This window comes from Sminthopsis crassicaudata, chromosome X, assembly GCF_048593235.1.
Source record: "Sminthopsis crassicaudata isolate SCR6 chromosome X, ASM4859323v1, whole genome shotgun sequence".
In the NCBI taxonomy this organism is placed as follows: Eukaryota; Metazoa; Chordata; class Mammalia; order Dasyuromorphia; family Dasyuridae; genus Sminthopsis; species Sminthopsis crassicaudata.
In genome coordinates, this window is record NC_133623.1 from 1,484,241 (window position 1) to 1,495,506 (window position 11,266).

The 11,266-nt window shown below is 51.7% G+C and overlaps 1 protein-coding gene across 2 annotated transcripts; it reads right to left on the reverse strand.

Moving 5' to 3' along the window:
- Window positions 1-3,424: 3,424 nt before the first annotated feature.
- MON1B (MON1 homolog B, secretory trafficking associated) lies at window positions 3,425-10,117 on the reverse strand. 2 transcript variants are annotated; one of them, XM_074278274.1, is made up of 6 exons: window positions 8,311-8,563; window positions 7,900-8,120; window positions 7,361-7,687; window positions 5,474-6,281; window positions 5,170-5,317; window positions 3,425-4,331 (listed from the first exon to the last, which is right to left on the reverse strand). In XM_074278274.1, exons 2-6 carry the CDS (start codon window positions 8,108-8,110, stop codon window positions 4,125-4,127), a joined length of 1,701 nt encoding a protein of 566 aa, XP_074134375.1. In that variant the 5' UTR covers window positions 8,111-8,120; window positions 8,311-8,563; the 3' UTR covers window positions 3,425-4,124. The 2 variants fall into 2 exon arrangements, with proteins under 2 accessions (XP_074134375.1, XP_074134374.1); XM_074278273.1 differs by having other exon boundaries at window positions 3,427-4,331; window positions 7,613-7,687; window positions 8,311-10,117.
- Window positions 10,118-11,266: the final 1,149 nt, after the last annotated feature.

Sequence of the window (11,266 nt, forward strand, 5' to 3'; positions counted from 1 at the left end):
CAGAGTCACTGAATGGGACAATCAGGGAAACCGGGTCAGGACAGTAAAAGGGATTTGTGGCCCAACACTTGGATGAGATGATGCTTTTTTTTTTTTTTTTTTTTTTTTTTTAATTTTTTATTATATATATATTTTTATAACATTATCCCTTGTATTCATTTTTCCAAATTATCCCCTCCCTCCCTCCACTCCCTCCCCCCATGGCAGGTAATCCCATACATTTTACATGTGTTACAATATAACCTAGATACAATATATGTGTGTAAATACCATTTTCTTGTTGCACATTAATTATTAGCTTCCGAAGGTATAAGTAACCTGGGTAGATAGACAGTAGTGCTAACAGTTTACATTCACTTCCCAGTGTTTCTTCTCTGGGTGTAGTTATTTCTGTCCATCATTGATCAACTGGAAGTGAGTTGGATCTTCTTTATGTTGAAGAAATCCACTTCCATTAGAATACATCTTCATACAGCATTGAAGTGTACAGAGATCTTCTGGTTCTGTTCATTTCACTCAGCATCAGTTCCTGTCAGTCTCTCCAGGCCTCTCTGTATTCCTCCTGCTGGTCATTTCTTACAGAGCAATAATATTCCATAACCTTCATATACCACAATTTACCCAACCATTCTCCAACTGATGGACATCCATTCATCTTCCAGTTTCTAGCTACAACAAAAAGAGCCGCCACAAACATTTTGGCACATATATGTCTCTTTCCGCTCTTTAGTATTTCTTTGGGATATAATCCCAGTAGTAGCGCTGTTGGGTCAAAGGGTATGCACAGTTTGATAACAGCATTTATGTAGAGGCAGTTCTGTTAGTGTTTGAGGGGCTATGATAATGGTTTTTTGTTTAAAGTTATTTTTTAAATTTTATAATTATAATTTTTTGACAGTACAGATGCATTCATATTTTTTTTTTAACATTATCCCTTGTACTCCCTTCTATTCCGAATTTTCTGTCCTTCCCTCCGCCCCCTCCCCTAGATAACAGGCAGTCCCATACATGTTAAATGTCTTATAGTATATCCAAGATACAATATATGTGTGTAAATCCAAATTTCTTGTTGCACAGGGAGAATTGGATTTAAAGGTAAAAATAACCTGGGAAGAAAGACAAAAGTGCAAACAGTTTACACTCATTTCCCAGTGTTCCTTCTCTGGGTGTAGCTGATTCTGTCCATCATTGATCAATTGGAACTGAATTAGCTCTTCTCTATGTTGAAGATATCCACTTCAATCAGAATACATCCTCATACAGTATTGTTGTTGAAGTGTACAGTGATCTTCTGGTTCTGCTCATTTCACTCAGCATCAGTTGATTTAAGTCTCTCCAGGCCTTTCTGTATTCCTCCTGCTGGTCATTTCTTACAGAACAATAGTATTCCATAACCTTCATATACCATAATTTACCCAACCATTCTCCATTTGATGGACATCCATTCAGTTTCCAGTTTCTGGCCACTATGAAAAGGGCTGCCACAAACATTTTGGCACCCACAGGTCCCTTTCCCCTCTTTAGTATTTCTTTGGGATATAAGCCCAGTAGTTAACACTGCTGGGTCAAAGGGGATGCACAGTTTGATAACTTTTTGGGCATAATTCCAAATTGCTCTCCAGAATGGTTGGATTCGTTCACAACTCCACCAACAATGCATCAGTGTCCCAGTTTTCCAACATCCCTTGAGGGGCTATAATAGCCTTTCTCTAGTAAGAGGGTAGGGTAGCCAGGTATCAAAATGCAAGACCTGAGTCCCACACCCTGCCTTCAGAAATTTCCTGACTCTGGGCAAGTCCCTTAGCTCTCCTTGCCTCAGTTTCCTCATCTGTCAAATGAGCTGGACAAGGAAATGACTAATCACTAGAGGATCTTTGCCAAGAAAGGCCCCAAATGGGGTCATGGAGAGTTGGACAAACAACAAGGACAATGGCGGGAGTTGAGAGAGGAGGGTGTGAATCTGGGCCTGACCTTATTGATGAAGAATGTTTGCAAAAGCAGGGAGCAGTTCTAGATAATGGCCCCGGAGATTGGGATTAGCTGACCAATTTAAATTGATTGTGAGGGAAGATGCTAGAGAACTCAAGGCAGGAACAGCAGTGGGTATTCTGCCTCCCCAGACTTGACCAGGGAGGTCACAAAGTGCAACCAATCTGCATAAAGGGCAGCCAGAAGCTGGAGTCAGAAAGGTCCAGATGTTCCTTCTGGTACACAGTAGACTAGGTGGGCAGAGTTGACATGGGGCATGGAGTGGCGGAGGCTTCAGAAGTGAAGGTGAGTGAAGACTGTTGGGAGGGAGAATGGGAGTTTGTGGCTGGGGGCACCGAATCATTGGGATGGAGAGAATATGAGGTGGGGGAGAAGCTAACTCCTGAGAAATGAGTTCAAATTTTCCATGAATGGAGCTATATTCAGGATTCATGTTCATAGTCTTCCCTCCCACCTCCTAAGAGACAGGTAGGACCTGGGTGGCTGTGTGAAATGCGTCTGGGCCAGAAATGGCCCCTAGGGCAATGGAGGAAGCTCTGGGTGCAAAGGTGGCTCGTTGGGAAGGCCTTGGAGAAGAGTCTGAAGGCAGGACTCCCTGAGAAATCCCAGCGGGAAAGGGGGGGGTAAGGGGTGAATGAACTCAGAGTTAATATACATCAGGGCTGAGGGACATCCAGCCCAGTAGGGCCCCTAAAATCATTGAGTCTGGCCCTGCCAAGGCAACAGTAGGTGGCAACCACCTCCATCTGATTGCTTTGTGTGGCTCCCAAGTGCTGTTATAAATATCCCAAAGGCTCTTGGCAGAAATAAATCTACCTCACCCCTGGTGGAGGTGGTGGATGAACAGCCCACCAGCTTCCTAAAATAGGGCTCCTTGTGATGCTCAGTGAGCTACATTGGTATCTTTTATGGGCTCAGCCCAAACCCCAGAGTATCCGCATGGGGCTTGACTAAGAAGGCCGGGGTTCACAGCAGATGTTCTGATCACAAATCCCATACTTCCTGCGCCCTAACTGCCTTCCCTCCAACCCAAGGTTTCTCAAGAGACCCAAGGGAACTGTGCCTGAATCTGGGGATGAGGGTGGGACAAGGATTGAAACGTGCGACCAAGAGGAAAGGAGCTGGGAGAGGGCATTGGCCCAAAAGCTCTGCAGGAGGTCACTTGGGTCCATGGCCACTGTGAGCTTAGCATCCAATCCAGATGCTTTGTATTTCCTTTCCTTTGTCGGATTGCATGCCCTATGCCTGGCATCCCCCAGGTCCATCCAAGTGCCACGGCTACTGGCAATCCTTCCCTGCTAAAATGGGGGATGAGCAAGGGGGAGGCCTAGAGCCAGGGCTGCCCTGAGCCTTCCCAGCAGGTGAAAATTCATGTGGTATCTCTCACTCCTTGGTCCAGTGTGGGGAGCAGGAAAGCGGCTGGGACAGAGTCAAGGAAAGGGGATCTTTTTTTAAAATCTTTTTATTTCTGCTCTCATTGAAGTCAAAGCCTTAAGGTGGCGAAAGAGTGCCCCTCGGCAAAGGCCAGGCAGATGGAGGGGGGGTGTGAAAAAAGGGGGGTGACAGGTTGGGCAGGGGCCAGGAGGAACTGTTCAGAACACGGAAGCTATTTCTGGCTGAGCCCAAGGAGAGAGACAGATGACGCCTCTCCGTGACTCACACAAACCGCAGCTTGGGACGACAAAAGGAAGAGGTGCCGATGGACGAGGGGCCCCCCTTCCCCGGGAAAGCCCAGCGTAGCCGGACATAAGGACTCTTCCAGCTACTCCCAGAGCCGCGATCTCCGAGCAACCCACAAAGGCTTGATCCTCCCACACAGCTCTGCCTCCCCACCTCCCCGAGACACATTTAAAGTCACCGACACATGGAAAAAAACTGACTCTCGTGGACATAGACACAGGCCCTCACAGCTTCCTGCTTAGCCTTTAGGGAGGAACAGTAGGGAATAAGCTTCCTCCCCTAAACCCTGCTCAGGGAATAGGGCCCTTCTCAGGTATGTGGTAGCTGCCCCACTCCCATCCCTGATCCCGTCCAACCAAGACAAGCCAGAGAAGGGATCAATAGAGCCACGGCCCTCTCGTTCCCAGGGCCAGCAGATTAAGGTGCAAAGAGGGGCATGGACTTGCAGCAGAATCTCAAAGGCCGTTCTCCAGGGCGGAATCAGTCCTGTTGGGCCCGTGGCGGGCTGGGCCAGGGGCAGTTGAGTACTTTGGAGGGTATCGGATGAAGAGTCGGTCCTCTTCCCTCTTCACCCAACGCAGAAGCTTGGTAACAGCATGGATGGCACCTGATTTTGTCACCAGTGGGTTAAAGCAGGCATAAAGTTCAAATTTTGGTGTCACCTGGGAGGAGAAATCAGGGTTCAGAAGGGCGCTCGCCAGCTCCAGGGGGCCTGGCTGCCCTGCCTGGGCTCACAGAACCAAGGGCTGCAGTTAAAAGCTGCCCTGAGTTCCTAGCCCAGCTACGGCCCCTTTGGAGCGGTGTGAGCCTTGAACCGGGACCCCCAGTTTCTTCCTCCACGAAATAAGGTTGGATTCAGTGACCTCTCAGGTCTCTTCCAGCTCCAGATTGCTGCCAAGAAGCGGGACTCTTGTTGTCTCTCTATGGAGCTTCACCTGACTCCACAAGGAGCTGCCTTCCCCTTGGATGAAGCTCTAGCTCAGATGGCGGGGAGGCACGGGCTCTTCCCACTCGCTGTAGCTCATGAGCGTTGGCTAAGGCCCTGCCCCTCTCTAACACCAGCTATTCTGGGTGTCTGCGCTTTCCCTGGGCCAGGGGTGGAGCACTCTGGTGAACAGAGCATTTGGGGCTCTAAATTTTACTTTAAAACATGACTCAGAAGGTGAAGGTGTGGCATTTTTATTACTAAATACTCTTCCAGTTCTGAGCCCCCTACTACTAGATCGCTGGCGAACCCTCCCCAGTGCCCTAAGCAGCTTAGGGCCCGTAATGGCGGGGTGACCTCCCTTGGAGGGCAGGTTCTCAACCCTCTCTCTCCTCGCTTCCCCTGGAGCGGTCCTTGAACCTGTGCAAAGAGCCTCAAGTGCATATCCTCAGAGTTTGGCATTTGCTTAACTTGAATGCTGTGAACCCCAGAAAAGCCCAGAACGGGGAAACCTTATCCTTCTCAGGGGTCTCTGTCTCAGACTTGCTCCGAACCACGGCAGGAACCCAGCTCACCCAAGCAAGCAGGGTCTCCTTCTCAGCCACGTGGTAGATGAGCCGAAGGGGCCTCGATGGGGAATGCAGACGCCCGTGCAGGTGATAGTAGAGGTCGAAGAGCCTCTGGCGTTCACACTCGCTGGCGTACGGGCCCTCCATCTCTGGGCTGGCGGGAGACAGGGGTCAGAAGGATCTGTCAAAAGGGATCCTTCTTCCCTTTTCTCCAACTCCTCTTCCCTTCCCTTGTCCACCTTCCCTCCACACCCCCCTCGTTCCCTCCCTCCAAAAACCCTCCCATAACTGATGCCCCACAGTCAGTCACCTGGTGAACTGCGGCAGCTGTCGATAGTTGTCAGGGACGTCAAAAGGCTTGTAGAGGAAGTGCCGTAGGTCAGGGGTGCCGACCGCACTGACCCCATAGGAGGGCAGCCCCACCCCCCCGCTGGCAAGAACCCGGGAGGCACCCAGGGCTTGCAGACCCTCTTCAACTATCCGCTTGCAGCCCGCCAGGGCATGGAAGGCCTCCCGGTCAGTTGAGAGGAGCACGAGGCAGATAGCGTAGTCAGTGTTGTCACCTAGGTAACTGACGTAAGCGTAAAAAAAGCCATCGGGGTTGAAGCGAGGCAGGCAGACGGGAGCCCAGACCTCCCCGGCCCGGAAAGCCGAAGATGCTCCCACCAAGTTCAGGAGAAGGTGGAGATCCGCCGGGTCAAGGCGGCAGTCTTCCAGGACAGCCCTCTCTTGCGCCGCCGTGACCAGGTGGCGGCCAGCAGCCAAGATGGAGAAGGCCAGGCTGGGTGCCGTGGCCCGCTGCAGGAGGGCACCCAGGCTGTCCCGGAATGGCGCCGGCAGGGGCAGGCAACGCACAGCGCCCAGCAGGAAGCCCGGCTCCCTTTCGGCCCCATCAAGCAGGCTGTCGAGGATCCGTTCGGAGCCGGCCAGGAGCCTGCGCAAGTCATAGCTCCTCTGGCGCTCAAACACTCGAGCCACGCCGGCCCGCGTGAGCACGCTCACAATCTGGGCGTGCACTCCGAGGAGTTCACAGCGGAGCTGTGCTGCCGACTGGGGGGTCCTGGACACCGCGACCAGCACCAGCGGGCCTTGCTGCAAGAAGACCAATGTTCGGTCATCTGTCGTGAAGGAAGGAAAAGCAAATGAAAAAATGGAGGAACTCGGGCCCCCCGCCAGGGCAAATACGCAAGTCCCTTCATTCTCTCCCCAAGCAAGTTTAGCCTGTACCTGCTCTGTCAGTGACTCACTGCGTGAGCTCGGGCAAGTTCATTCTTCTCACTGGGCCTGCCGCCTCCTTGGGAAAATGGAGGTGATCTTTAAGTCTCGTTGTGGGTCTGATATGTGATTTTCTGAGTTGGAAGGTCCCACTGTACTTGGGAGTTTAGATTGTGCTCTAAGCTGAGTCTCGTATGGAAACGGAATTCAGAGTAGCTTTAGGAGACAGCCTGGTCTGATTCAAAAATCCAAAAAAAAGCCCTGGTTTGGGGGTTGGTGGACTTGGCTTCAAACTGGTCCCCAATTCAGATGCTGACTACCTGTGTGCCACTCGGGGCCTTTTTCAGCTGTCAAATGAAGGGCTCGGCCTAAACGGTCTAGGAGGTCTTTCCAGCTTCAGAAGGAAAGGGTGAGAGCCATGACTTCATGACTCCGGATGGAAATACTTTGGGCCTCTCCCAGATTGGCTAGGAAGAAAGGGGAGGGCAGCAGGGGTGTGTGTGTGTGTGTGTGTGTGTGTGTGTGTGTGTGTGTGTGTGTGTGTGTGTGTGTGTGTGTGTGTGTGTATGTATTGGAGGTGTATAGGTGTGGGGGTGTTTGTGGAGATGTATATGGGGTATATGGATGTGTGTGTATATGTGTGTGTGTGTGTGTATGTATGTGTGGGTGTGGGTATGTTTGTTTATATGGGGGTGGATGGATGTGTGTGTGTTTGTGCATATGGGGTTGTATGGGTGTAGGTGGGTATGGATGGATGTGGGTGTTTGTGTGTCTATGGGAGATATATGGGGTATGTGTGTCTATAGGGGTGTATGGATATGTGTATGTGGGGGTGCGGGGGAGTGTGTATGTGGGGGCATGGGGTGTGTGTACAGGGGTATATGTATATGGGCACGTATGGGGAGGTGTGTATACGGAGGTGTACGGGTGAGTGTACGTGTGTATGTGTGTAAAACTGTGGGGAAACAGGATAAGGTGGTACCTGAGTAGATAGAACGGATGGCATTGTCCCCACTTTGGATGAATGAGACTAGGGCCATCATCACACCCATGGTGGCAGACAGGGCCTCCTCATTGCCATAACGGGAATAGATGGGCTTCCCAGCCTCACTCAGCACGAACACATGCTTTCGCCTGCTTCTCCAACCCTCAGCCGTCACATCCTCCTCATCTCGAGGTCCAGGAGCCGCCAGTTCCCCTCTTTGGCTGCTGTCGCCAGTGCCAGGCATTTTACCTGCCCTTCCTGCGTCCTTGCTTCCTTTATTATCCTTTTTCTCCAAGGAGGTCTGGCCTGAAAGCTCATGCACACCTGGAACACAAGGCCTCCCGTAAGTCTCCCAGGGACTGGCCCGGCTGTTATGCAAGGCCACCAGTTAATCTCTCCCCCCCTCCCCCCACCCCCTGCCTTTCTGGGTCTGCTGTAATCCCAGACTGGCATGAACAACAGGCCTGGTCTGAGCCGGTTTGGGGGTGGCACCAAAGCCCCACGTGCCCCCTCGGAGGGGCCTAAGCCGAGCTCACCTAGGTGAGTGGGGGCCTCTTTCTCGGGCCCTGCCAGGGCCCCCGGAAGCTCCTCATCAGCCCGGGGGGGCCCACCAGTCTCCGAACTGCCGGCGGCTCCCGCGGGCTCCTGAGCACTGGCAACCCCGAAGGGCCTCGCTAGGTCGCCGGAGGCTTCCGGGGCTGGAGCGGAGCCGCCGCCGCCGCCGCCGCCGCCTTCTCGGGCCTCCATCTCCGCAGCCCTGGGTTTGGGCAGAACAGTCTGGTGAGCGCTTGGACGTTCCTCCGGCTTGCCCGTCTGCCTGCCTTCCACTGACCCCCTGGATCCGCCGGAGGTAATGGGGCCAAGAAAGGCCACTCCCAGCCCGGCCCCGGCCCGACCGCCTTCATCACCGCTCCCCCCTCGCCCGGGCCTCCGGGTCCAGGACTCACCCTGGGGCGTCAAGGCCGCTGCCCGGGGTGGGGAGAAGGCAGGAGCGGCGGGCCGGGGCCGGGCCGGAGCCGGGGCCGGGGCCTGGGCCGGGGTCGAGGGCGGGGCCGGGGCCTGACTTCGTAGGCGCCGAGCCCCGCCCCCCGGCCCCTGCTTCTCCCTCCTCCAGCCCCGGGGAGAAACTCCAAGGCCACCTATCCTCGAGCTTCGGGGGCGGGGTTACGCGAATTAAACGTTCTCTCGACCAATACGGTGCCTAGGCTGCTGTCTGTCCCGCCCCGGGGCCTGACAGACGCCTGCTGGGAACAGAAAAAACTGGCCTGGGCTCCTCAGCCCGCCGCCTCCCCTCTCCTCAGGGCTGCCGGACCTATTTCGCCCGCCTGGCGCTCTGCACGGCGAGTGATATCGTGGGCCAATGGGCAGGCCGGGAACGTCCGTTCTGTCTTCTTGCCCACCCTCGGGTCTTCCTTCCAGAAACCTCGCCGGCCAATGAGAGCTCCGAGTGCCCGGAAAGCATCCGTTAGCCCTTCCCTCTCCTGCTCCTAGGGACAGATGATGCGGAGGGCGGGTCCGCTCCCACTTCTGGAGCAGCGGACCCTAGTTGGTCGCAGACCTCGGGACGATCTCCGGGCCGTTGCGTCCGGGAGGTGCTGTGGTGTCCATGCGCAGGGTTGGGCTAGGTAGAGCCCCCGCGGGCTAGGGGCGGGGCCCCGCGCCTTCCTGCGAGTCAACACCACGCCAGCTTCCTGGGAATGTATCCTCTCAGGCCTCGTCTCCCCGATTCACGGTCGCAGACGGCCGCTGTACCCTGCTCAAGCTCCCGGAACCTTTTACCGTTCTTCCTAACTCTCCTTACTTGATACCTGATGGGTGTTGACTGGCTGAACGCCTCCCACAGTCCTTTGGTCTCCTCCCCTCCCCCCCCTCGCCTTTGGCTCTTTCTCTCCCCTTGCCCCACCTCGTTTCTCCTGAACGTCCCCAGACTGCTAGGCCATTTTCGGACACCCGGGCTCTGTTCTGCGATCCTAGAAAAGCCCAAATCCAGCTTGCCTGAATGCAAGAGACAGAAGCGGGGAGCTCCTGACCCCAGGGAGTTTCCCAGCCACACTTGGGAATGGGGCATGGGGTGGGGAAGCGGCCGAGAGGCACATTGCTGACTGCCACCATTCTAGAAGCCAAAATGGAAGAGATCCCCACCCCAAGAGTTTCCATTCTACTTGGGGGTGGCAAAATGTTCAGTATCCTTACTAGCTAGTGCCAAAAAAGGCCAGCACAACATCCAGACGGCCAAGAAAATTCACTGAGGGTGACACACCTGACCAGCAGGTGAGGGACGTTCGTCTCACAGCTCCGCAGATGACAACATATTTACAAGTCGAATAATATCGAACCAAATACTATTTGAGAATGTCACTTAATGGATATCTTCAACATAAAGAAGATCCAACTCACTTCCAACTGATCAATGATGGACAGAAACAGCTACACCCAGAGAAGGAACACTGGGAAATTAATGTAAATTGTTAGCACTACTGTCTTTCTACCCAGGTGACTTATACCTTCGGAAGCTAATACTTAATGTGCAACAAGAAAATGGGATTTAAACACATATATTGTATCTAGGTTATACTGTAACACATGTAAAATGTATGGGATTACCTGCCATGGGGGGAGGGAGTGGAGGGAGGGAGGGGATAATTTGGAAAAATGAATACAAGGGATAATATTATTTTAAAAATTACTCATGCATATATACTGTGAAAAAATTATAAATAAAATAAATAAATAAAAGCCACAAAAAAAAAAAAAAAGAGAGAGAGAGAGAGAATATGTCACTTAAGAGTCACAAGGTGGCCGTCAAACCATTCACACCCTTTGATTCAGCAGTGTCTCTACTGGATCTTGTATCCCAAAGAGATCATAAAAAAGGGAAAAGGACCCATCTGTGCAAATATGTTTGTGCATCACTTTTTGTAGTGGTGAGGAACTGGAACTTGGGGAATGGCTGAGTAAGTGATGGTATATGAATGTATATGAATGGAATCGTATTGTTCTATAAGAAAAGAGTAGATGATTTCAGAGAGGCTGAAGAGACTTAACAGGAGCTGATGCTGAGGGAAGTGAGCTGAATCAGGAGATCATTGTACACGGCAACAATTATAGACGAGCAATTCTGATGGCCAGGGCTCTTTTCAACAACCAGATGATTCAGACCAGTTCCAGTGATCAGTTATTTTCTGTCTTCTTCTTTATTTATTTATTTTTTTTCTGAGGCTGCGGTTGAGTGACTTGCCCAGGGTCCCACAGCCAGGAAGTGTTAAGTGTCCGAGAACTCGGGTCCTCCTGAATTCAGGGCTGGTGCTCTATCCACTGCTCCACTGAGCTGCCTATTTTCTGTCTTCTTAACCTAATTTAAATGACTTCAAACCTGAACAATTCAACTGAAACTGCTCTTTTTCCAAGCCATCAATGATCTCTTAATTGCCTGATCTAATGGCCTTTGATCAATCCTTATTTTTCTTCCCTCTGTGCAGCATTTGACATTATGGATCATCTTTTCCTCCTCACTGGGCTCATCTCCCTCTTGATTCACAGTCCCGCTGCTCCATCTCATTCTCCTGTATTGGTTCTTCATTCAGGTCATACACAAATATGGATCTCCTCCAAGGTTCTGTCCTAGACGGTCTTCTCTCTCATACTGTTTGCTTGGTAATCTCATCAGCTCCCATAGTTTCTATCATTTCTATGCAGATGAGTTTCAGCTATTTCGCTAGTCCAAAGCTTGCTTCTGACCTCCAGTCTTGCCTCTACAACTTCCTTTTGGTTATTTCTTTTCTTTTTTAAAAAATTTTTTTTATTTTTCTTTTTTCTTTTTTTATTATTAATTTTTATAATTATAACTTCTTTTGACAGTACATATGCATAAGTAATTTTTTTTAATAGCATTATCCCTTGTAC

Coding starts and splice junctions, on each gene's coding strand:
- MON1B (XM_074278274.1), bottom strand. CDS start 8,110: ATGGAGGCCCGAGAAGGCGGCGGCGGCGGCGGCGGCGGCTCCGCTCCA. Junction 7,688..7,899: donor AGAGGCCCCCACTCACCTAG/GTGAGCTCGGCT, acceptor CTTGTGTTCCAG/GTGTGCATGAGCTTTCAGGC. Junction 6,282..7,360: donor CATCCGTTCTATCTACTCAG/GTACCACCTTAT, acceptor CCTTCACGACAG/ATGACCGAACATTGGTCTTC.